The sequence below is a fragment of the Catharus ustulatus genome, chromosome 12, assembly GCF_009819885.2.
Source record: "Catharus ustulatus isolate bCatUst1 chromosome 12, bCatUst1.pri.v2, whole genome shotgun sequence".
NCBI lineage: Eukaryota > Metazoa > Chordata > Aves > Passeriformes > Turdidae > Catharus > Catharus ustulatus.
Genome location: NC_046232.1, coordinates 370,308 through 397,286, shown reverse-complemented (window position 1 = coordinate 397,286; position 26,979 = coordinate 370,308). Strand labels below are relative to the sequence as shown.

Below are 26,979 nucleotides of genomic sequence, written 5' to 3'. Positions count from 1 at the left end.
TTCTTTTAAAAACTCTAATAGAACCCAGAGTGCTGAAAATCTGCTTGAGCACCTTCAAGGAACAGGTTCCTCAGTTGGTCTAACAAGAATTATAGAGAAGACTAAGAGGGAAACTGGTCAAAGACTTAAGGGATGATGTTTGATGTTTGTTTGCCAATAATGTTTTGGTCACTGCTTGCAACTACTGCTGTAAAACTTCCTTGATTCTCACAAGCTAAATGAAACATAACTGGCAGATTTGTGTTGTCTGGGTTACTCACTGAGCAGATGTGTTCACATGCATTCACACATCACTGCGGGAGTTGTAACAGGTAAGAGAACATCTTTACTGAGAACTGCAGTGGTTCTGGTTTGCCAATCTGAGCTTTTCATTTAACACACCAATTAATGTAGTGGGTTTAGTGCTGGCCAAATGCCAGTGCACTCACTACAATTACTCATTTTTTGCTGCAAGATAAAGATTAGTAGAGAGCAAAGCAGACTCAAAACTTCAAAGAGTATAAAGGAAACTTTATTATCAGAACTAAAAGAAAAACAGTTACAAATCAGAATAAACCTTTAGAATATTTCTCCCTCCAGCTCTTCTTCGATTTCTTTCTAACAACACAGAGAGACAAAATTTGATATTTTCAGTCAAGTTTATTACTTTTTAAATAATCTTTCTTCAGTCCACTTATGGAGAAGAATCTTTCTTGCCATGTCACGTAGACTTTTTCACAAGAAACAGTTTTTGTGGTTTTAATTTTCACAAATAGCAGCCACCCGGAAATTTACAATCCTAAAGTCTCTCCTACATTTGGTAGTTTTTCACAACTCCTGCTACGAGTTATTTCAATTTACTGGGGAGTAGTTTTAAGAATGAGCTGTTCTAGTATAGAGACAAAAATTTTCTTCGCCTATTTTTGGGAAACAGAAATCTTCTGTCCCTAGAGCAAGGTTTTTCACCACTTTCATTTCTCTCTATTTAAGCCTTTCATCAAATCACAGCTTCTTCGACATCTGCTTGCTTTACTAGTGGTGCTCTTGCTCATGGCTGTGGTTAGAAAACTACACCTCTCCAATGCATTTTATGAGTTATAGGGAAAAAGAGTCTGATGTATTAATTATATCTTCATCAGAGTTTTACAAGAGAATTTTAGCTAAAGACTAAGGCATTGTTTAAATTTTTTTCTCATTTGGTTTTTAGTACTTTTTAAAAATTTATGTTGGTGCCTTTATGTTCTTTTTCTGTGCTTTCACTATTTTTTAATTGGGAGAAGTGCTGCTCATGGGTTTATTTGTTTTCCAGTGGAATTTTATAGCACAGAAAATGTTAATTTTATTTGGGTTTTGCATTAGGAAATGGTTTTTTGTTGTTGGTCACATGGTTTCTGCCATGCAGTGGCTGCAGAGGCTCATGGCGTTTGTTTCAGCTGTTTCTGCATTTCTGAATGTCGCTTGCAGTGATTTCACAGAGGCATATTGAAGTGGTTTTTTAAGTGGTTTAACAGGGTGTCAATATTTAAAATTAGCTAGCTGATTGCTTTTGTCAGGTCTGAAGGAAGCTGTTAAGGTTTTTATAGGAATTACTTCAGTAGTTGGTGGGTTTTCCCCTTAACTAAAAACCAAATTATGTTAAACTACGACAGCAATTTACTCTCATCACAATATATCCTAACAGGTTTCAATGCTCCTTTGAAAGAGGTTCGGGGGCCAGGACAGGGAGACCTTGGAGAGGAATGATACTTGGGTTTACTTGGGTAACCTTTGTTCCTTTATCGTCTGTTTTGTCAGTATGGGCCCAAAATGCTTATTATGCACAGGATTTTTCTCTTATAGTCCTTATATCACATCCAGCTGGTGACTACTGTATTTTGAGAGAATCAAGGAAGTTTCAACCAGTATGTTTGCATTTAGGCCTGCAGGTGCTGTATCCCTTTCAATCTGACTACATCATTTTCTTATTGCAGCCAAGCCTGGGTTCTGTCAACTCTCTGAACTTGGCACTTACCTACCAGCCAACAAGTTGATTCTTCCGCAGCACTAACTCAAAGGTACATCTAGCACTGTTTTCATTTGAGATCTTTGTCCTCTCTGACACTGTTACTATGTGGTAGAAGGAAAAAGCAAGCAGTGCGGATGAACAGAAAACTGTTGATCAAAGCATCCTTTTCAAAGCACATCTGAAGGCATATGGAAAGCTGCATAGAGTACATCCTGTGGATGCAGCCCATTTTAGAGTAGGACCTCAGCTATATGTGGTTGCAATCAAGGATTCTGTTATTTAAAAAAAACCAACAACTTACCTAAAATTTGGCATTATTTTCCAAACAACGTAAAATAAAGATTCTGGACTAAATGCTGTTTGGCTTCCTTGCCACAAAGCACAGAGTGTCTTCCTGAATTCTTCCACAAGTGAACTGTAAAGAAAGTAAGAGCTGGTGTTTAAGGTGGGTTTGTGTTACAACCCTTAGAGCTTTACTTGTTCAAGTGGTACCTGAAATATCAGTATCAGAAGTATCAGAAATTAGCTGGGTTAAGCCTGTAACAACTGGGTAGGTATCTTTTCCAGTAGCTTCAAAGATCTTGCGTCCAAAATCCTACCCATAATGTTGAAGACACACAGCTTAGAAAAATTACGTTTCAGATGTTCAGGACTCATGTGAACACTAATACACTGGTTGCCATTTTAGTGCAGACTCTCCTAACGTCACCCCTTTAACACTTGCTCAAACAACCTACAGATCGTGAATCTCTTACTCCTGAATTTTTTGTAGTAGTAGTAGTCGCACTAGGTTGACCTGTAGTCACAACCCCATGACCCTGTTTTAGCTGGAATTCAGCAGCATAATGTTTGCAGTACACATCAAGAGGACTTCTTAACATGATTTAACATGTCGCACTCCAGCACTAGACCTGCAGCATCAGACCTGTAATGGCAAGCTACAAGTGATACGAGTTTCTTTGAGACAAGTATTCTTCTGTGGCCCTGTCCCCTGTGAACTGTGCAATATTCAAGTATCCAGTGGCACCAGCAGCCCATACTTGCTGTTTCCAGCACAGCTCAGAGCTCACAAGGCACACACAGCTTACACATTGTTATCCCCCTGGCTCCTGGTATGGTAAGTTCGCCGCCCTGCTGTCTTCCCATTCCTCAGCTCCACCGCAGGCAATTCCTTGAAGTAACAGCAAAACTGCTGAATATTACTAGGAAAAAGGAAATAAGAATGAAATCCTTAAAGGGCAGAGAAAAAGGAGAATATTATGTATTCTGGAGCTTGTTCTTTGATATGCATAAACGTCACTTCATGCAGTGATAAGAGATGGCAATCACAAAAGTTCAAGAGACAAGAAACACTGTAGCAAATACCTTGTCAATTCCTCAGCAGACCTGCAAATACCACTGTCATCCCAGCTTCCAAAAATCATTACATTTTGGCTCTGCTTTGACCAAGACATATCCTGCCATACTGAGCTATCATTTCCTAAGAGCCCAGACTTGCCTCTGCTGAGGAAGGCAATGTATTTCACCAGCCTCAGCAGTGAGGGGGCACTCTCCTGCTCTACCCAGGACATGGCAGGTTTCCTCTGGAATGCAGCATCACAGGATGTGCCTCACATCATCAAATACAACTTCATCAACCCATGCACACTCACTCCTGCAAATCCAGGTACACTTCTGTCCAGTGGGAACTTGCCAAATTGCCCTGCCCAGTGCTCCAGCACAGGATCCCCCCAGAGGGGGAAGCTGCAGAAGGTACCTGAGTGACTGCAGGATTGCATTCATGAAACAAGTGTTCCCCAGGTTCCGAAGGCCTGTGGCACAAAGGGCAGTGGTGCTCCCCTAGAATGAGAACAGGTAGGTTAAAGATTTATGACTGGTCCACCACTTCCCCCCTCTAGAGTAATCACTGTTGATCAGCACAGAACTGAACAATAACCAACTGCACTGACTGCAGCTGCAAAGCCAAAGCAACCACCTCAGCAGCTCAAACTGCCATGAAGCTCCATCTTGACATGAAAACTGTTCCTTACTCATTCCTGTCAAGAGAAGTGCAAATAAATCTAGAATAGGACAACACAGAGTTAATCACAAGCTCTTACTGCCAATGATTTGTGTGTATATATGTTAAATATTCACACTCCAAGTGTCCAGTGAGAACTGGACAGAATTTCCCCACAGTGCCTTTGAAAAATGAAACTACTAATCCTCATCCACCTTTTCCCATGTCTAATATGCATGGTGTGGCCACCTCCAGGCTGTTTTTAAGTCACCAGCACTAGTCCGAGTCTCAGTGGGGTTCTGCGGTGGTCATAAGGGTTTTTGAAAGACAACAGCATTTATTTGGGAATTAAACAGTCAAGTTAGACTGCCTTAAAGAAAAGGCAAAGAGTTGAAAAAAGAGAAGCAAAATACACACCATTTACAGCCTAGAACAATGAACCCACAGATGAGCTTGCTTTTTGTCAAATTATCTCCAGGGTGGGTGGGGAGGAAAGGGAAGAAAAATGTGGACAACGTATTTATGATTCTAGAATCTGCAACACTTGGCCACATTCCACTGTCCACAAAATACCACACTGGAAGTTCATCAAATTTCTGGGCATTCTTCATTGTTCCAACAGAATTTAAAAGCTGGTTATCTTTTAGTATCTTGAAGTGCAAACACCACAGTGTCCTGAGCACATTCTTTTCTCACTCTTGCCCCAAGTGCCACAGCACAGCACTAACACACAGAGCATTGCCCCTGCACTTCAAGATAAGGATTCAACATGCCAACAATAAAAAGATGATCTGCTGTTAGAGGCAATATTGAAGTATTAATAAAACTGACAAAACAGCACAGAGTAGGAAGAATAAAATAAGCTTAGTTCATGCTTTCTAATTCTGTCTTGTCCTCATCTAATCTATCTTATCTATCTTCTGGTTTTTACTGGCTTTGAGCTTTCCAGACAATGATGCTTGGTACTGCCATAACAAGAAAGCCAAACTATTTCTCCCAGGCTTCCTCAATCTCTGTAAGATTGGGACAGCACAGCAGCACATTCAGACAACCCTAAACTGACTGCAGTAGTGCATTTTTTACAGTAACTAAAGCCCTCCAGACTCTGCCAAACAGCAACCAACCGCTTTGCTCCACCTCAGGCTCTTAATCCCATTCACATCCTCTCACTCCTATGGCTGAAGGAACTCCTTCTCCAGCTCCCTTTGGTGACACTACTGTCCCACAGCCCAGCAGCTCTGCTCCATCTCTCCCCTGTTTTCCCAAGGGTGAAAATGAAACAATTGAATACAGCTGGGTCAGTATCTCCCCTCTTCAACTCTCAGATTCTGGGAGAAATTATGAAAATAAGAAACTCCCTTAATCCTATCTGTGCAAAGGAGACATCTGACTTGGGACATTTTTTGTCTGGAAGAAAAGATGCAGCGCTTCAGCCATCTAGCCAGGGCTGGGATCCTCCTCTCCTGGGTGCTACCCTGCAGATCTGAAGTTAAAATAGCAGGCAAATGAAACGAGGAGAAGAAAAGCTTAAAAAAAGTCCATAGTTACCCTTGAAAGCAAGTTTTACTGAGCTTTTTTTTAAAAAGTAACATTTTTATCTTTTTCCTAACAATTACTCTTCGCCTCCCCTCAAAAGAGTGCACCTTCTCCTTTACATTCTGCACTTGGAAGAATAAAAAAACCAAAAAAAGACAAAACCTCCTTGTCTGCGCAGAAAAGCAAAGCTCCATCTTGACATGAAACTGTTCTAAAGCCCAGGAAAGCTCACAGTTTACATCACCAGAAATGCAGCAGAGTATCAGCCATGCCTCTGTGTGAAGGGGTTTTTTTTAGGTGTGTGGTCAGAAGATGCTAAAGTGCACCAAGCAGAATCTGGGTCTAGGCCAACTGTAAACCTTGGCAGGTTTACAAAAACTCTTTGAATGTACTGTACCAGGTCTGTTATACTTACATTTACTTTCAATAACTTGCTGTTCAGAGACGAGTTTTCCAATAGTTTTCTTTTCCTATGTCTGTCTGATGTAAAGGCTGAACTGTTGGAAAGTAATTAAAAGCAGTTATTTATCACAAAAACAATGTATTGTGTGGAATGGACCAGAGAAAATCAACTCATGTTCACCAGTTGTCACTGACAGTGAGCAAGCTCTCCATTGCTGCAGAGTCTGCAACTGGATGCACCTTCCTCGGGGCACAGCCCCACAGCCCAACAGGGAGTTCATGCAGGATGTTCTGCCCAGGGATGTGTGCCCTTAAGAGTGGTCTTATTAGCAGCTACTTGTCATCTAAAATATTCATCCTTTTCCTAGGTCAAAGAAATTAAACACTTCTGTCAGGAGAATCATCTAAGTTTTTAAGAATTCAACTTCAAAAAAATCAGGACCCAGTTAAGTTATCAAAAATCAAGAACATGTGGAATGTTAGCACTTACATATTATAGCTGACTTCTCTTACTTAAATAAAAATACATGAAATTGTAACATTTGTGTAACATCAAGTTACAAAAATAATCACTTAGTCTTTTGCACACCAACAGAAATTAATGGCCCCTCAATTAAACCAGCTGATGATTTCTCTCTAATTTGATTGTGAAATCATAGCTTGTTTCAGGGTTTGGTTGGTAGATTTTTTCCTTTTTTTTTCCTTTTTTATTAAAAAACCCTCCGAGCATTCCAAAACCACCATTACACAGAATGGAAGCCTGCGCTGTATCTTTCACCTCCCAAGAAGTTAGACAGCTTGGATGTTTCTAATTCACTTCTCGTTATGTACAAGGCCATCAAAAGAGGATGGAAAATAATTAAAACATTAATATGTCCTACCAAGTAATCCATACACTGCTTAACCCAGGGAGGATCCAGACATTTCCCCAGATCACAGCAATTTCTTAGCAGGAGTCCTGTGTGGACTCAAGGGCATTCTGATGTATTTGGAAGTACCGAATGCACATGTACTGCCCCCTGGCATTAGGTAAGATTTCCAGGCCAACTGTGCAAGCACTCTTTGCTCTCAGGACTGGCCACAGCACATATATCACCCAAATCAGATTTTCTGCCTTCCAGTAGAACAGCACCAGACAGAGGCAAAGGAAAAAAAGTCTCTCCTGTGCAGCTCCAAATTCATAAGGTTTCTTAATCTTTTTGTTAGCAAATCAAACTATACAATTAATATGAAGACTACTTCCACCTGCACTTCTTGAATTTCACTGATAAAAAAGCTAATTCTGTTTTTTTGACAAAGTTCTGACAACACTATTTGTTTCATTCTAAAAATTCTTTCTCATTTATATGGAAAAAGACAGGAATTATTGTTTAAGTAGAAATTCCTGCATCATCATATGCTGTTTCTGCAAGATTCACTGTATAAGAAACATGACACATGATCATGATCCATCAAATCCATTTGTTCTGCACCTCTGCTTCTCAGTGATGAAAAGGTTTTTAAACACAGGGTCAGACACAGGATTAAGACACGCAATTAGATACATACACACATATGAAACAAATACTACTTAAATGATGCGCTATTACAAGTTTGCCCACGGCAGTCTGGATGCAAACAAACTACTTACTTTTCCAAGTTCTGTAGGTGCTCTCTGACCTTCTGTACCAGGCCCAGTTTGGTATCATTGACTACAAAATCATCACAGCGATAACTGCAAGAAAAACATTTCTCAGAATATGCAAAGCACCTCAGTGAAGCAGATCAAACCACATAAACCTACACGTGGGAAGCACCAAGGGGATCCAGTGAAAGACTACGAGGAGAACTGGGGAGCACAACACCCCCCACTGAGGTTGATTCCCTCCAAGAACCCCTCTCCAGCAGAAGAGGATACAGGAACCATCTAATTACATAGGTTTTCTCCTAGTTTAGTTCTTAATTAGAAATCAAAAGCATGAGGCACTGCCAGGCCCAACGCAGAATTCCAACAGAGCAAAAACTGAAACAGTGTAACAAAAAGCAGACTCAGTAGTCGACGCACAGCTTCATCAGAAAAGACCAACTGACCCCTGGTAAGCAGAATACAAAGCTTCTATTAATTTTTAAGCTGTTTTAACATTGTAAAGTTATCACTGAAACCTGAAGAGCTGAACAGATCCATACAAAACATAAAAGTCTGTGCTACTGAAAAAACACCAGGGAAGATGGACTAAGAGATCATTTGAGTTTTCCAAAGTCAGGCCAGAAGTCTGTGGCAACGTGCACCTCGTGCTTAACCACAAATATTATTCCATCACTCATCAGTTTCTGTACATACTGTGAAGTGTCAAATTACAGCTTCAAATTTTGGCAGGCAAGTGAACATGTCCTGTGAGGAACAGTAACTTTGGATATGTTTAATAACAGACTGTAGCTATGTCTCTCCCTTTGGCACAAGAGTGATTCAAATGCAAAATACATTATCATCATCTCAGGCTATTCCTCTGCTGGAGCAGATCCACACTTGCTTCCTAATTTAATGAAGCTACTGACTTCAGGCACAACTGGAATTCACAACACTCTTTGCTGCACAAATTTGCAGTACTGTCAGCATTACTTCAAACACTACACTCTTGAAAAGGCTACGGAGTTGAGAAAGTAAAGGTCCTTGCCACTGAATGGAGTCCCTGTGTTCAGTGTGTTCAGATTTTCACCCCAAAGAAGAGAAATTAATATGACTCAGACTTTTTTTTTTTTTCATTTTTAAAGATGGCCACAGATCAAGTACAGTAATTTCATGATTACAAGCCACACCTGATTATAAGCCACACCTCAGGGTGTCGGCAACTGTCTTGAGTTACAATACAGAGTGTGATAAAAGGTAGCTATTCTGTCAACATCTGTTGAGGGTGGGGGCAGTGATCCTTATCTCTGCAGGAGGTATTCTGCTAATGGGCCATCCACTGAAACCAGTAGGGCATTGTTCTTTATCTTTTCACAACCATCCTTCCTCCAGTGAGCCATTTTCTGCTAATGGCCATTGAGTCCCACTGTGTGACTGATAAAATTACTGCATCCCATTGGAAGTTGCTCCAGCCAGGGGGAAGAGCCCAACATTTCTCACCAAGATAAAAACAGAGGTTTTGGGACACTAAGAGAGCCCCTTTCTCCACTGGACTCCAGAGGAAAACCGGATTTCTCCATATCACCACTGGACCTCCGGAGGGAAACTGCACCTTGTACAGGAGCACTGCTCCAACTGAGCCACATCTGTCACTGCAGGATGACTGCAGTCACCATTTAATGGGACTGCTACCAACACCCTGCCTGACGGGGTCAGGTTGTACTCTGTCAGGGTTTGGAGTTTGTTTCTTTGTAGTACTGTACTTCTATTTTAATTTCCCTAGTAAAGAACTGTTATTTCTAATTCCCCATCTTTGCCTGAAAGCCCCTTGATTTCAAAACTATAATAATTTGGAGGGAGGGGGTTTACATTCTCCATTTCAAAGAGAAGCTCCTGCCTTTCTCAGCAGACACCTGTCCTCCAAACTAAAACAGCAACTTTCCATTCTTTGTCCATATATAAGCTGCACCTGATTATAAGCCGCACTTCCGGGTTCAGACCAAAATTTTAGTCAAAATGGTGCGGCTTATAATCATGAAATTACTGTAAGTTTGGGAGGGGGAAGAATGTTAATGTGCTTATTTTTCAGCCATATCTTAGGTAGTTCTTGTCAGCTTTTTTCAGCCACCTACAGAGACCTAATGAGGTGCCCCTGCATTTGCCACTCCCACAGGACACGAGCCCAGGCAGCTGAATCCACAGCACAGGACTCCTGAGCAGGACCACCTCTGCTGCACCAGCACAGTCACTCTTTTACTGATGCTGAAGTAGCTGACTGCTGAGAAAGCAGGGAGTGGAAGCAGATACAAGCTTACTGAATGCCTCTATGAGATCTTACTGCTGAAAGATGATATCATTCCTCCCATGCCCTGAAGATCACATGAACCTTATTTTTACATACCACTTTAGCACTTGCCCCAAATACATCAGTAAATGTCAGGGTCCTTCCAACACTGGAAAAGTAATTATAAGTTTCACTGAGAATCAAGACAAACTTCTATTTCTCTTTTTAATGGGTAGGTTTTTTAAACCACCTCTCTTTCAACACTGAGGGTTAGAAATATTATTAGAAATAACAGCATTACCTCCAATCCATTTTGGATAAACCAAGTAAACAGATTTAGAAGTAGTTTATGTTTTAGTAACTTAAATTTGCTAAGCCCAAACACCTTAAGGGCAAACTGCTGAGAAAGTACATCCTATATGTGAAGATGGCATTCAAAATAGCTGCTTAATTTGTGATCCTCGGGATTATCACAAATTAACAAACACTTTTTTTTGGATACAGCAGTTCTACAATATGCTTTAAGAGCAACTACACAGAACAAATTCTACACATTGCAGAGGGTCCCTTTTATGGCTTAGCACAGCATTTTCCTCTATACACCCTATTTTAGTGCCTCTGCTACCTCCAAGGCCTGGCCTCATTTGCTTCGAAAGTGGCACTGAGCCAGTGAATATATGCACTGCTCTGGGAATATGAGTGCTTAGTGCTGTTACAGTGCTCAGGAGAGACAGAACTTCATGCTGTTTAAAAGCCCTGACTAGATTTGAAGAATTTGAAGGATAAGAAAAATTAAGAAAACTCAAGTTTCCCTAGTTATGCCAACACCTTATATGAGTAAACAAAAAGCTCAAGTTTTACTGTCTGGATAAAAGGCTTTTTTTCCCCCCCACTCTTATTTTCACTGACTGTAGAATGCAAAATAATAGTACTAAGAAATCTCATTTTCCAACGTCCATGGCACCAGCACAGTAAGTCTGGTTTTTTTAAAAGAACCATCTTCACAGAGACTACAAAAGAATTTTTCTAAGTCCTTGACAGTTGGTTATTTTTGCACCAGCTAGGAACAGACACATACCCCTGACATCACTGCGCCCCTTTAAGAGATAACAAGGAGGGCAATGGGTGAGAAATCTGAGCTGCAAACTGCGTCTGGAAACATATTACGCAAATATATAAACAGGGGAGCCTTTCTTCTTCAGTGCCAACTGCCTGTGCACTAGCATAGAGAAAACCAATTTACAAGAGTCCTCTTCCAGGAAACTGGGGTTCTTACACGTATCATTTTACTTCTCATGCACAAAAAAACAACACAGAATGAGAAAGCACCCTATCCTAGTTTGAAGACAAAAAGGATCGGCACTTCTTGCAAACTCTGTATGTATTACTTTAAAACTAACTGAAAGGCTGATTACTTCCAAGAAGTGGGATACAGGACTCTTTTTCTCAGCAGTTAAGGTCTCAAACATAATTTAGCCTGAGGGTTTAGTATTGCATCTATTGTCTCAAAAGTGACTGAAGAATCAAGAAGAGAGTTGTACTCTCATAATAAATAAAACATTAACAAATTCTCTCAAATTTTCCACTGGTAGGACTGAGCAGTTGAATAGGAGGACTGAGTAAGCAAACAACAATACTCTCTGGAAAGACTGCATGACAGGTTATGGCATGGTCAAAGGAAGGTAAAGGATCAAATGCTGCATCAAATGCTGCCTGCCCTCCCCAGCACAGCTGAGGTCACTAACACATCCCACAGCCCCAAGTCTGGCCACTAGTATTTTGCAAAGCCCATGCAGGGGTTTGGGATAAGGTCAGCAGGGTGCTCAGACTTGCTGCTCTAACTCATCAAGCCTCAGCAAGCTGGGAACACTATTTGTCATAATGGAGATAGAATGAAAGACTTCAAATACCCTGCTAAAATTCCTCCACAGATTATTACCTTCAGAATGACTGGAAGACAAGGCATAATTCAAGCAAAACAGAAAGCCACAACATAGAACTCAGCTGCTCAGTATAATACTCAGTATTATTTGGGAAAGTGAAACCAGCTTTCCACAGTTGTTGCAATGCTGGTTTCCCGTGCATAAGTATCCCTTAGGAAACTTAACTGCTTTCTCATGTATTCACACAGGTGCAGATAAAAATGCTGGCCATTAAAATAAAATGCAAATAAAAGCAAAGCTCCCCTACATCACTGTCACGATTAAACCATGACAATCACAAAACTACTCAAACCCTTCTTCTATGCTTAAATGCCTACAGTTTCTTGCGCCACCGTCTGAGCAGTTTTTGAGTTGCTCCAAACAACATTTCTTCAGGTGAAATCACATAATTGGAGTTTTACTTGAACAAAATATTGATTAGAGGAGCCACATACCCAGTAATTTTACAAGACATAACAGGCATTTCCCTGAGATTTACACTGCTCAAATCTTGCACTTCCATGCTGCACAAGTAACACCACACATATGAAACTGTGGAGCACATGCAAATGCAGAAGCACGGGTTTGATTAAGGGGGAAGAGGATGAGAATACTGCTGAGGCAAAGAGTGTTTTCCATTGCCTCCCAGTCTTTGCCCTCTGGGGAACAAGAATAGTGAGCAATCCAACATTAGCAGCATCAATATTAAGCTTCCCCAAACAGTGTTTATCACACTGCAAGAACCCCACAAAAGGAATCAGCCCAGGCCATTGTGCTATTTGAAGAAGCATTTCTGATTCTTCTCCTTACTCTTGCCAGAGACTTGATGCTGCTTCCCAACAGGATCCGTCACTTTCCCAGACTCACAGAAGGTACACACACAAACACAACTCAAGTTCAGAGCCCTTGGGCAGGAATTACAGTGTAATAGTTTGCTTTTTGAATCCTGACAAATGAAAGATATGTGAAAGGCTCACCAGTTTGATGGAAGTAGTAGCAACAACCGAACAGCTTTTGTAATTAATTTATTCTGTTTGCAAAGTAAACAGAATCAACTCCAAACCCTGTACCACTTATTTCAAAAAGTTTCTTCTGTTTAAGACATTTGACATGTGAGAGTTTAGTTACAGCCAGTGCTACAATACACATGAAAAAGCAGTGTTCCAAAAGGCAGGTCTGAAAATCAAATTATGAAATGTTCAAAATGTGTGTAACACAATGCTGCACAAGAGTCTCATGTTTTCACCTTCTAGTATACAAAAAGTTGTTCAATTACAGTGTTTAAACCCTTACCAGTAAGTACTGTAACTACTGCAATCCATACACACAGTATGCTGAACTTTCTCTTGCTTTTCTGTTTTCTTATTGGTCATAGGAATCTGTGCATCTTCATAATGCTTTTTTGCATGGCCGTTCACATATCTAAAATACATGTAAAAGAAAGAAGTTTATACTTCTAAACAGCTAATCAATATTCATTCAAAAAATAGAAATAAAAAAGGCATCCAATATTTACACCAGCTTTAAAAAGGACAATTCACTTGTGTGAAAACATTGGCTAAATTTTACAACGTTTTCCCCCTTTACTCTCTTCTGTGGTCCAAGTTAGCCCCTCCATCTCCTTGACCAAACCCCAGGATGTGTGCGCCTAACAGACTAATGCAATTCCTCAACTGAGAAAATCCTCAACTCCCCTTTTCCATACCTGTAGTGCAGTTACATCTCTATACTGCTTTCCCATATACGCTTCTTACAGCTCTACCGTTTTTCCCCCCAGCACTTGTGTTTGGGATCCCTCTGAATGACTGTTGACTCCCATTTTCAGCTTTCTCATTCTGCAGCATGATTTAATACAACAGTCATTGAGTTCATGAACTTGAAGGGCTCTGGAGCTTGTGGTTACATAACAGAGTAAGAAATTTGAAATCCTGCAGCTCTTCTGCTGACACAATGAGCATTTTCATGTTCAAAGTTTAAGATATAGGAAATTAAGCACCTTCAATTAAAAAATAAACAAGTGTCATTATAAATGCAAAAGCTGTAAGGTATATTTTATCTTCTCATTCAATTATTTTCCAATTTAAGGATGGGAGCAGTTTGGAAAGACAAAACAAACTGCATAAATAACTGACTTAGTGTCTACCAACTACACATAAGAAAAGTCATTTGTGGACAGTAATTTTTTTTAGTATTAGTAATAATTAAAATAGTTTAATTGTTTCTTGCACACCACTGCGTACCATGAAATATCTCCCCCTCTCTTAGCTCTCACCAAGTATAAATTTATTAGATAAACACAGAGAAAAAAAGGTTAGTGCCAAAAATTCTGAGTAAAACATTATTAAAACTGTGGCACTCAGAGTTACCTAGATCAAGTAAACAAAACCTGGAGTCCATTCAATCCATTTTAAAAGACAAAGTCACTAAGTTCAATGATGCTTTCCCAGAATAACACCATACCAGCACAGATGTTACCCGACAGATGAAAACACATTCACATCTCAGATACTGTCTAAATGTCAACACTAACTGCATTCTACTAATATGTGCATCTCAAATATTTATGTAGCAGCACATTTACTACAATTATCCTGACATATAAATAACAGCATTGACTGTATAATTCCTCTACAATTTATTTGGTGTACTTCAATTAATACAGACATCAAGGTGAAGCCTGAAAGAATTCTGATGGCAGCTACTTCTTACATGCTGTGGCAATAGGTCTGAAACTACACTGCAGTGCATTTAAGCTATTTTCAGTATCAGCTGAATAGTTGTTGTTTCTCTCAAAATAAGCTGTGCCAACTTGTGGCTTTGCCACCATTTTTATTGTATTTGCCTTATCACAAAAGAAACATCTTCCACAGAATGGAACTTTAGGATAACCCACTAAATCATCAGTTCTCCACACACTTTTTGAACTGAGCAATCACATTTACTATCCACTTCACTTTAAAAATCCAATGAAATAAAACCCCGTATCTTGAGTATAATCTCTGGACTCTCATAAAGTAACAAAGAACCATGTTAAGCATAAACACACAATGCTAAATGAGAAAATGAAAGGTTTATTTCAGAGACATTTTGAATGAACTCCTCAGAGTCAAGTAACAAAGGAAAAAGACAAAAGTCTGATTAAAAGATTTGCACACTAACACTGTACTCACCTTCCACAATGGACACTCGAACACGTCAGACAGACCCAGGGACTTTTATTTGACCGGCACACTATAAAACATTTTAAAAAAGAAGTGTCAAATGAATGAAGTCTACTTGATTTTAAAATACAATACAAAAATATCAGAAGGACAAAACTACTTTCTTTTGGCTTTTAATATTAGTCCAGTGAACAAAGGACAAAAAGCTACAGCACTTCTGTTTCATAAAACTTGTTCTACAAGAAACCATTTTAAAGAAGGTATTGCAAGAAAGCCTGGCAAGCTGATAAGAAGCACACAGAATAAAATACTGTGTAATGCACAATAATACACCTATACAATGTGTATTCCTATGCTCCAGTGCTGGTAAAGAACTTATCCATAATGACTTCACCCTCAGTCCTGCACAAGCACCTGGAAAGTTAAAATATAACACCAGTGCTGTGCTCCACAACCTACTCAAAGACATCAGATGATATGTAAATTTTTCACGGTCAGATTTTAAGTCTAGAAAATTTAAAACACGGATGTTTTAAGCTAAAGGGCTTAAAACAAACAAACCAAAAAAAGGTGGCAAACACTAAAAAATGATGAAACACCATCCCAGAATAGAGTCATAGAAATGGGATATTGCAACTCTACCTCCAACCCAGCAGCAGGTCATTGAAAGAGGGATGCTATGAAATCCAACACTTAGATTTGAATTAAATAAAATTGCTAACAACTATCCATTAACACAGAATTTGCAAAAATAATATTACACTTTCAAATACTCAACTAACACCATGAGAAAATTAAAATAAAATGCTAAGGGCACTGCTATGAGGGCAGAAAACAAAAATAAAATACAACTTCAATTATCCCCAAAATACAAAAAGGTATGATACCAGACCCATAAATTTTACACACCCTAAACTTCTGCTGCTTGGAGCAGGCAGTGAAGAGAGTCACAGAGGAAAGAAAAGGCATTGGGAACATGAGGGTCTGTGAGGCCAGGGGGTAGAGAGACAAAGAGAAGAGGACTGACCCTGGCTGTACACATAAATGACTTGTATTGTTATTTATTGTGGGAAAGTTTGAGAACAGCCCCTCCCCTTCTGGAGGCACACCTTAAAATAAGAACTGAAGCAGTACGGAAGTTGCTCCAGGGTAGGATCATCTCAGCAGGCTAATTCAGGACTTGCAGCAAAACTGGTGAACATATAGTTCACCATGGTACATAGCAAACTGTTAAGAGCCAAGACTATCAGAGAAAACCAAGCTAAAAGTAGTTTCTTTATCAAATTAAATGTTCATTAAAAAGGAAGGGGTCTATTTTGATTCAGCAGAGAACTGACAAGCTTAGCTCTTTAGAAGAGCTAATATATTTTTCCACTACCAGATTTTACCTTTTTTATTTAAATTGGGTGGGGGGAAAAAAAAAAAAAAAAAGAGTTCACTGATTTTTAAATAATTGTTTTCTGCATTTCAATTCATTATTACAAACAGCTGCTGTGTTTCAATTCAAAAGCTAAATCCAAAGCATGTTTAAAACGAGGATATTTACATGTTACGTGGGGAAAAAGGCACATTCTCCAGAAATACTTTATGAAGTAACTTCTTCAAACTCTTTAGTCGAGATTCCAGATCTGTTTCCTTCATTTACTTGAGAAACAGATTTTCTCACATGTCTCAGTTATCTGGCATTGGTTTAGCAAAACCCAATTTTTCTATTTCTAAAGCTGCTTATTCCCACTGTTGTGATGGTCATCTTGCAATAGTTAGAGGGCAGCCAGGTAGAGCTGCTTTGGTTTATATTTCAACTCAGAAAGGTAGAAAATGTTTGTCTAATTTGACCAAAATGTTACCAAGAAACCCAAAATTTAACACTGGCAAACAGAAGAGAAAGGGAAGATATTAAACAGTAATTATCAATTAAAAATGGGCTAAAGAAACCACTAGCCTGATACAGTATTATTTGCTTGAATTTACAAACTGCAATGTAAAATATTAACCAAAAGGAAAGAAAAAGAAGCCAAAATCAATCGGACACTTAATGTGTGTTTAAGCGCTGTGTGAAGAAAGCCCTACCCTACATTCTCCATGCCAGGAACGTGAAAAGGTCTTCCCAGCATTAAAATCCTAGCAGAAATCTCCCACTGTGAAACAACACGTCTGCTTTCACTGTGTTTTCATCTATGCATGGAACTGGTTCTTAACCAGTAGGTCAAAGCACTATGATGGAAACTACTACTCCTACTTTCCCACCCCTACCAGACAATTACAATTTCACATTCAGGCACTTTAAATACCTGTACTGCTTGTTTGTCAAGTGTTAAATTATACTGAAGGAGTGCTCACTCTGCAGGTTTAAATGTTCTGCACAAAGCCAGCAAACAAGTCCAATCTCTTTACAATGCCAAAAAAAATGGCATACACTAAAAGTTTCCATCTTTCATATCAGGGAATAGGAATAGACGGCTCATTTGTTGTCTTTAACTTTTAGGAAGAACTTTGCTCCAATTGCATCACATCAGAAATGTGTAATTTATCTTCTCACAAACATCTCCACCCACAAAGAACTCACATCACATGGAAGTGACTCCCACTAAGATTAAACACAGAATCCAGTGTTACATCTGTGACCTCCAATTGCTCTGTTCTCACAGAATTACACAACTGATTTTTTTAACACATTGCTGGAGATCACATTCCGTATTTTTCTGAGGTTGGCTTGGCAGCTGTCTGCATCAAAGCCTGGCTCTCCAGGCATTGCTCAGTTCAGATCCTGAAGCAGTTATCTTGCTACTTTATAAATTAGACTGGAAGTTTCAGGCATCAGCCAGGACTTGATGAAGACAGGCACCATGGAATGAGCAGCAAAACCACAGTCACTGTCCAGAACTACTTATAATCTAAACTAGAGATCAACAGTTCGGCTTAAGGCATAGGACAGTGCACATTATTCCTTTGAGATGGGGTACTGACATGAATGCAGTAAGCTTTCAAGTGGACAAGAAGTGAGAGGGAGAGATTCATAGCAAATCCCTTCTCTATTCAAAGAACATTACATAGCCCTCAAAGTTGGCCCCAAAAACAGACTTGGGTTTTCTGGACTTTCAGCTTTGACACACTAAATCATGAAAGAACGACTTTCAAACCCATTTGTATAGGTACAGATTTATTCATTCCCTAATCAGTTTCCAATTGGGATTTGGGGGTTTGGCTTGTTCTTCTTTTAGCACTACTTAAAAAAGACAGAGGAGCATTACATTAGCATCCCTTACTTTGGATTAAAATTAAGGTCAAACATTGTAACTGCATTAAAAATAATTACCTGTCTTATTTAGTGGTATACAGACCAAAGAACACTGACTGCTTTCTCAGCTTGAACGAAAGTTTGGCTACTGAAACAGCTACCAACTGCCTCAATTTGCTGTATTTTTAGAATAGATTCAAGGCAAAGAATAGATTCAAGGCAAAGATAACACTAACGTGTCAAAAGAAAAGGGAAAGAAAAGATGCAATGCCACAATCTTATCTGAGGCCATTTGTCACCTTACATCAATATCACCTTAATTCAGAAGCTTAGCAACACGATTTCTGATCATGTAATAGGAAGAATTCTTTTACAGAATTATTTCTCTAAAACCTGAATACTTACATGTTACACAGTCTGCAAAGGTCTCTCTAAAGAGAAACATCAATGCATCCCCAGCAGAGCACAGACTCACATGAACTTTGGGAACACTCGGAGATATTCACACAGCTTCCGCTTTTTACAAATCACCCGAAACATTCACTGAGTTATGCCAAGTAGAATGAGTAAGATCAGGCTAATCAGTTTGGTGTTCTCACCACAGGGTCCCCACCTCATCCTACCCCCATGATCATGCAAATATGTACTTCTGGTGCTTGACTTTTTTTCCTTAGTGAAAACTGACTCCAAGTGCACTCATGTGAAGCACAACTGCTCCTGGCAAACACTGCATTTCTTACACAGCAAAGATGCAGACTTCCACTGAAGGAAAGTTACAGCGTTGTAAAAGTATGGAACGAATGGGTTTGTTTAAACAGCACACTGCATAGCTGAGACACTGGCAATAGAAAAAAGCAGCAGGAAGAGGAAGAGACAAACAGGAAGCAGTTTTTGTACAACAGCCAATTTCAGAAACCTGCAAGATGCAGTGTCTGCCAGAGATCTGGCAGCAGCACAGCCACGCCATCGACACAGCATGAGTGACCCCGGGCAAGAGCTGCTACAGAGCTGTGCTCACAGTCAGAGTTTAAAATAGCCCTTCATTGCTACACTAAAGAAAAGGTCACCAAATATCAGCACACTAAGTGCAATACTTTGGTCTTTCTGTTAAAAGCACATTGAATAGAAACAAGATTAGGGTCACTAAACTATAATCTCCAAGCCTTTACCAGACAGCCTGGGCTTAGCTCTCAGAAGGAGCTGGAGCAGCACTCCTATGTTACTGGCCCAATTATACATGTCAAGAACACAGTGACTGCACAGAAACATCTCCAGACTAGCCTCTGGTCAGTTCACTTCATGTTCACACAATGGGTCAGCTATACTGAAACAAGCTAAACTGAATTAAAAAATCACCACCGTTGCTCCACTCAGGAAGAAGAAACAATATTTCCATATTTGTGGTGTCAGTGGTACACTGACACTGAACTGAGGAAACCATCCCACAAACACTTGGTGACAAACACGTAACTATGCTACATAAGCACAGCTTGTTGCATCATGTGACACACGTGCCTATCGAAAAAACCCACAAAAATACTGTTACAAGAAACGGACTACTTTTCCTCTCCCATACTTTTACCTTAGTTTAGCCTTAAAAATCTCTCAGTGTCCTGTTTAATTACGATTTAGTAGTGGGAATCCCATTTTGCTCCCTACAGAACCTGACAACTGCAGCATAAGAGAGCTGGGCAGTCTCCACTAGCAACATGCAAAGAAAAGAAGCAGCAACAATCCACACAACAAAATGAAAAACTCTTTACTTGTAAAACATGACCCTTCTGCTGTGACACATCAGGCCTAAGGAATCAGACTGAAAGCTACCTTTTCCAAGAATCTGGAAGTAAAGACGGGAGAAATTTACAAGCAAAAATCCGTACAAGTATTTAACCAAATTTATACAAACCCCTTTACTAATAGCATTTCAAATGCAAAGATTTTCAGTCACAGAATTCAGAGCATATCTCAGGAAGTCCATTTTCATTTTAAAGATGAGAACATGAGATTGAGTAATTTACCAAAAGAATTTTACCAGCATAGATCATACACATTAGTCATTTAAATAATTTTTAACTGCAGCCAAGGGGAAGACATCCAAAAAGCTATCATTCTATGTAAAATTTCTAAGGTGATTTGCCAAAACAGCTCTGAATTGAACACATAAAACCTACCATAGGCAATATACAACAGCCATCAGGTGTCTGGGAGTCACCCATGAAAGTTGGTATTGTAAGCTGGGAATCACTCAAGTTACTAACCTATGAGAAACATCAAGGAGACAAACATGTTGCATGTGATCCCTCCTCTGGGCTTACGTGCTAGAGCTGCAAAAGGCTCTGCCCACCGCCGGAATTCACAGCTCGGGAACTCCCTCTGGATGCAGGCATAAGACTCTTCAAAGACTGAATAAATCAGCAGAGGAGTTTTCTCCACAAAATTCCTATTCATTCGAGATGTGAACATCTCAAGTTTAATGCACGTAGCTCCTACCCTTGAAAGACCTTTACAGACAACTTCTAAATGCTGAGGAAGGACTGACAGTTCCTTCCCATGAGTAAGTACTTCTTCAGGGGAACAGTGAGACAAAGCAAGAGACAGAGTGAAAGTTTCACCCAGTCAGCAGTTACAGCTCTCACTTAGGCTGCAGGCTCCACAGCAAGGAATATGCGTGTACTCTACATTCAAAATCCATCACATGAAACGCTCAGTTATTAAAACTGAGACTGGAACCAAGGATCTTCCACCAAGATGAATGGACCAAATCACAACATGAGAGCCACGTGCACTCTTTCCTCTTGACTCACAAACTCAGTTATAAACTGGAATATACAATAAGCAGCATCTCAAGGCAAAAAGTACAAGTCTTCCTCATCACAGAACATCAGTCAAGACTCCAGGGTATGTGGGTATGTGCAGAATCAAACACTCTGGCATTGAAAAAACACTTTATTGACAGAAACAAAGCCTTAAAGAATATAGTTATCCTCCAAGGCACATCAGTATTTTTACCAGCAGCATGTAAAAATCCCTAAGAGGCAATGTAATTTCCTTACTACTAAGTACACACGCACACCAACACAACTGATCAGGCTCCCAGCTTCTGCCATTAATTCGTGTATTTAAAAAGGCAGTTCCTCCAAGTGTACACAAGCTTTATTATTAACTGACCCTACTGTATGTTTACATTCAGGAGGAATCAAAAGTACTGAAAAGACAGGCCAGGCTTTAACATACCCAGAAGTGCAGTAAGAATGCTAATACTATGTTATAATCTAGGAATAGGTTCCTAGAAGTTTAAGAAAGAATTAAACATGCATGGTTGTTGACTGTGGATTTTTTTGGGGTGGGGAATCTTTAAAGTGTATTTGCATTTGGGAAAAGCACCTGCTCCACATTTAAGAAGGCCAGTCAATTCCAGGTGAATAACTGCACTAAAAGTCAGGCCACTGAAAAGGGAAGTAAATGTTGCAAGAACATTTTTTAACCTCTGAGCAGACAAAAACCCCATTCTAAACAAAAAATGCAGGAAAAAGGAACATTACAGGTTTTGAAAACTAGAGACACGGTTTTACACCTAGAAGCCAGCTGGTTTTACTGTCCAAGTTTTAAAGAATATTCCCATTTGTTTTCAAACTTAATTTCAAAGTTTTTCTTTCTCTCCTTCCCTCTCCCCCATTAAAAGAAGTTCATACGTGCATTGAATTTGCTCTTTAACTGCTACCAAAAAAATTATTCTATTTAACAATATGCTACACTGATTTGTAAGACACCTTTACTGCACATTTTAGAAAAACAGCATTCTAGCCAAAATAAAATCAGACAGGAGGGGAAAACGTTTTCAATTATACTATTTAAAATGCTTTGTTTTAAAATGAGCTAACATATACATAACTAAAGTAAAAGTTAAGAAAAGATTAAGGAAATTCTAATTACATTTATATCAAAGCAAGAGAATTCACAAGGAAGTAAGTCTCCTGGTAAGCATTACTAAACATATAAAAATTTTAAAGCCTTCTTTAACAATCAAGAAAAGTCTCAACAGTATCAAGTCGTAGCCTTACTCAAATCACATTCAAATTAGATTCCAAAGAACATTTAAAGAAAGGAACAAACAGCCCTCACAGCTATGGAAAAAACCCAAAGTTACTTCCTCTGTCTTTATCTATCAGCCAAAATCAGAAAGATCGAGTTTTGTGTTCATGCATACCTGTACATGTAGTTTCCTCCTCCTTGTGCTAAATAAAAGCATTGCTCAGTCTCATAAAATAAATGCCACAGATGGTTACAGTGAACCATTCCCATTTACAGTGAAAAACCATACACAATTTAGATATACTAAACAACACCTGAGTGAGAATATAAACCACGGGTAGGTGCACAACTTTTGACACAATAAGTAGGTCCCTGAAGTGCCCAACACATTCCTAACGCTGAAGAATATCAGAGAACAACGTGGTCAGCTCCATCTGCCTGGAATTCCCCTCCCCTACACTCAACCGCACTGGCTTCAGCTCGGAATTGGGATTACACAATCACAATTCCACTCGGAGAAACGGGTATGTTACAAAATGCAGGCACTTTTATTTGCCTGTATCCTCAGTGCAGTGAAGGAAAAGCAGATAGGGAGGTCACAGAAACTTCTTCTAAGCAGTGTAAACAGATCCCCGGGAAGTGGCTGAACAAACCGGGGGAGAAGCTGCCAAAGCAAAGTCAGGTCCCTGCCAGCATTGCTGCAGACCCGAGCTCGCTGCCCTGGGGAAGGGAGCACAGAGGGAGAGCGGCAGCAGGCACACACACTCTCAGCCCCCAGGCTACACCACCTCCGTCTCTTCCGAGAAACTCATCTTTCTACAAGCCCAGCCAAACTTCAGGACAACGCAGACGTGTCAGCAGTTCATCTTCCTGCATATACCACAAAAATCACATCCCACCCGAAAGCAAAATGAAAACTATGGAAAGGCAGACAAAGCATTGGGACAGTCTGATCTTAACGAAAAGGCAGGGACAAAGGCATTTTTTCTTAAAATTACTGCCTCTACTTCTCCTTTACACTCTAAAAACATTTTTTAGTTGTTTGACAACTTTGATCACTAATTAGCATACAAATTTAAATACATATATTTTAAAATTGAATGCTTTTAGCCTTCACAGAAAAACAGATATTATTCCTCACTGTAGCAGTAGCATGCACAAAAAAAATCTTAGTCAATCTTTGATAGAGCAAGACACATAAACGTTCATTTTCAGAATGTAGCTAGAAAAAACACAACAAAGCCAACAGTATAATGTCATTTTGAGTAAGTCAGCAATTAATAGCAGGTCAAAATATTCAAGATGGGAACAGGAGGGAAAAGAGGGGAAAGACAGAAAGAAGTCTTCTTGCTTGCTTTATATAATCTAATCTGTTTGTTTGTAGTTGCCACTACAAATTCCTACTTCCCCAATAGCAGGAAAAGACCCATTAAACCATCCCTGTGACCAAAAAAAAACTAAAAAAACTCCAAAAAACCCAAAAAAACCCCAAAAAAACCCAAAAAAAGCCAAAAACACAAAAACCCAAAAAAACCCCCACATGGTGGATGAAAGCATTAATAAATCAAAGCATGAACTGAAGGGTAAAACTCCCACAAAATTAAAAGAATCAAGGCTATTTTGAGAAAATACACCTATTTTGACACAGACAAGCAGATGCTCCTAATCCCACCTATGAATTGCCTAGAAAAATCAGTATTTCCCTGTTTTATATTAATAAGGACCTTCAACCCCCATCCCCAAACCTGAGTGTATCACCTTACTCCCCAGGCAAAAAGCTGTCTGCTGCACCACCAGGGGCAGGCCAACTTGCAGAACCACCACCTTGTTCTGCCAGGCTGCCTGGGGGGATTGGGATTAGATTCACCAGGGTAATTAAATCTGCCACAGAAATCTATAACTATGTTTACAAGACCCAAAATTATGCAAGATATTCCGAAGGGGGTAGGCCCAGAGGATTGCTTTGACATACCAGGTAAGACTGCTAAATGCCAAGTGTACTCATCATGTCAAGTACCATTTAACACACCCTCTTATAATCGAGGAAAAGGATTTTTAAGGACAAAATCTTACAGTACTCCCGTAACAAGGGCACCATAAAGCAATTCCAACTCACTCGACAATAAAATGTTTCCTCCAACAACACTGAAGTATAAATCACAACAGCCTTAACTAGTTTTCAGATCCAAATTTTTTTATTAAATTCCACTTTCAAACCTTCATGGAATATTTTAATTAATGGCCTTTAATCACTTTTTACCTACATAAGGAATGTCAGTTAAAGCAGAAAGCAAAGCATGAACTGGTTACTAAATGAAGTGAGTGGTACTGATCAAATGAGAAATGGCTCAATGCTTAATTTCATTCGTAACACTGGGTCTGAAACTTTCACTCTGTCAACTTCAAACACACATGTGCCAAAAAAAATTATCAAGTCTAACTGTATCAGCCTCAGTACCTTGACGATCAGACAAACAAAGCATAATGCAATGATATTGTTTTAACACCTGCATGCCCTGAAGAGCTTGGGAAAGGCAGGTGAAAATCATCCTGCTTACACTGGAACCAGCTGTAATGAGATTTTCCCTAATCTGAGGTAAATCAAGAGTCTGCCATATGCAACGAGTGTCTCATCCTGCTTCCACAATTATTCAGACGATCCTGTCTCTTCACCTGCCACACTCTGAAGAGTCATTTCAAAGCACTGGATACTTAAAACAGTCACTAGTAAAATTTGCCCTTCAGAATTGATCTTCAAAATCATCCTAAAATTAGATCTAGTTTCTCAAAGGCAACATATTAAATGTCTAATTCTTTCCTCTGAAGCATTTCTTCCCCAAGCTAGTCTAGCATTCAAATTTTGTGACAGATTATGATTTTTGAGTAGAGTATAAACAAAATTTTGAAAAGAAAAATCTAGAAAATATTTATCACCACCAACTTAAGTTTACTGACTTTTTAAACATACAAAGCATCTGAAAAAAAGACTCACCTTTCTTTTTGAATTAAAAAAAACCTTCCATCTCATCTGAAATTAAGACTTTTATCTTATCTCAATAAACATGCATCTTCTAATAGAACTGGTTCCAAAGCAGTGTGCTCTATCTCACAGCCCAAGGTAGCTGCTGAACCCGTGGTCAGTTCACACATCGGTAACCAATTCAAATGGGAAAAAAACCAACCGAACCAATTTCAAAGAAAACAAGACTGAGTCTGAAAAAACCCAAATCTAACAAGCTAACTTAAAACAATAGCCAGGGAATGAATATAAGGAGATAAAACAACCTACAGACTTACTAACAAGCATTCCTGCATAGCAGGGACCCAGAGAAATGAAAAGGTGAAAGAGTACCTAACTCTTTAAAGTGACTGAATAAAGTGGGGTAATTTGTTTTATATACTTACTTTGTCATTTAAACTTCAGAATAAATCTGGAAATTTCCATGCCAAATTAATTTTCCAGATGTAGGCTGACAAATAATCCTTACACACACAAAATACAGACCATTAGGTCCACACACTGCCCATAATTTTACCCTGAGTTTACATGCAGAGAACTGAAGTTTTCTTAGGAGTAAGTTCCTACCTATCCTTCTCCAATTTCAGCAAGTTTTCCCTCCTTCTAAACTACAGCAATCATGAAAAGACAGAATCAATCAGGACCTCTAATAATGAAACTGGAAAAGCAGACAGAGACACAAATACTAATGGAAATGGAGAAGCAACACTAAGAAGCAGCTGGGATGAAGAGGAAAGCCAAGAGGGTAAAGTCTGTACCTGTGCTTTTACACTATACCTGTTTTGGCACTGACTACAACGGCCCGAAGCCAAAAATCAGTGTGGCAGAATGGCATTACCTACCCCAGTGAAAGCAGAACAGTGGGATTAATTTAAGTGAGAAAAAACCTGATGGGGGGCAGGCAGAGAAGCAGCAAACAAACAAACAAACAAACAAACAAAAAATCAAAAAGCAGCCTGACCCAGCACAATCATGTTCTACTCAGCCCAAAACATTTGGTCTCAAATCTAAATAAGCACTCAGGGAGATTTGGGGTTATTCTGAACAAACTGAATTTACCAAATATTTTAGTAATTTTGACACACACAAAAAACCTCATTAACTCAGCATGTAGATTTCCACCATTAACACTATTCACTAGGCCTCAAACAGTTTGCTCATGCTGACTCTCCTGTCTTTCATACTCCCAGTGTCATTTCCAAATTCCACAATGTATGTTTCTGACCACTGGTGCAATTACAACCCTTACACAGCAGAAATCAGAATGCAAAAAACTGATGCCAGGCACATATATTCAGCTTTTGCAGGAAACACCAGTCTACAGCCAGAACTGCTCTCCAATACCTAAAAAAACCTATGTTATTTAAGGGGGGGGGGGGGGAGGGGAAGTATTCGACTGACAGTGATCTGGAAAGCAATTTTAAGCACCCTTCACAAGCACAATTCCCCTTTAAAAAAACAAAACAACAACAACAAAAAAAATCACAGAATCTCTACTTCAGCAGATGCAATCCTATCAGTCTGCAGTTGTTCTTCTAAAACACAGAACTTCAAATTCTACACTGAAAAACCAATGAGCCCAGTGAGAACAAATAATGAATCCTCAACCACACAGAAAAAAGTTGGCAAACCTCTCCAGCCTTTCACAGGTGTACTTAGAAGATTGCAGTCTCACTTAGGTGAAGCAGGGCTCCCTGTAGTTTGATGAGTCTATGAAAAGCTGTTGAGAAATACCACAACTGAGCTGTTCCAGAGCACTTTTCATAATTACGTGATTTGCACAACAGTGCTGAAGG

At 39.4% G+C, this 26,979-nt stretch overlaps 1 protein-coding gene across 2 annotated transcripts in view; it reads right to left on the bottom strand.

Annotated features, from left to right (window-relative positions):
* USP3 (ubiquitin specific peptidase 3) overlaps window positions 1–26,979 on the bottom strand; it is a 41,376-nt gene that overhangs the window by 10,811 nt on the left and 3,586 nt on the right. The window contains exons 1-8 of one of the 2 annotated variants that reach the window (XM_033070415.2): window positions 20,391–20,442; window positions 14,904–14,964; window positions 13,027–13,155; window positions 7,552–7,635; window positions 5,935–6,016; window positions 3,741–3,823; window positions 3,073–3,186; window positions 2,286–2,399 (exon numbers count right to left, since the gene is read on the bottom strand). In XM_033070415.2, coding sequence (XP_032926306.1) covers window positions 2,286–2,399; window positions 3,073–3,186; window positions 3,741–3,823; window positions 5,935–6,016; window positions 7,552–7,635; window positions 13,027–13,155; window positions 14,904–14,964; window positions 20,391–20,418 — 695 coding nt within the window. In that variant the 5' untranslated portion in view covers window positions 20,419–20,442. Of the gene's footprint in view, window positions 1–2,285; window positions 2,400–3,072; window positions 3,187–3,740; window positions 3,824–5,934; window positions 6,017–7,551; window positions 7,636–13,026; window positions 13,156–14,903; window positions 14,965–20,390; window positions 20,443–26,979 lie in introns of those variants that run through there. The other variant, XM_033070414.2, reaches the window with a different exon arrangement.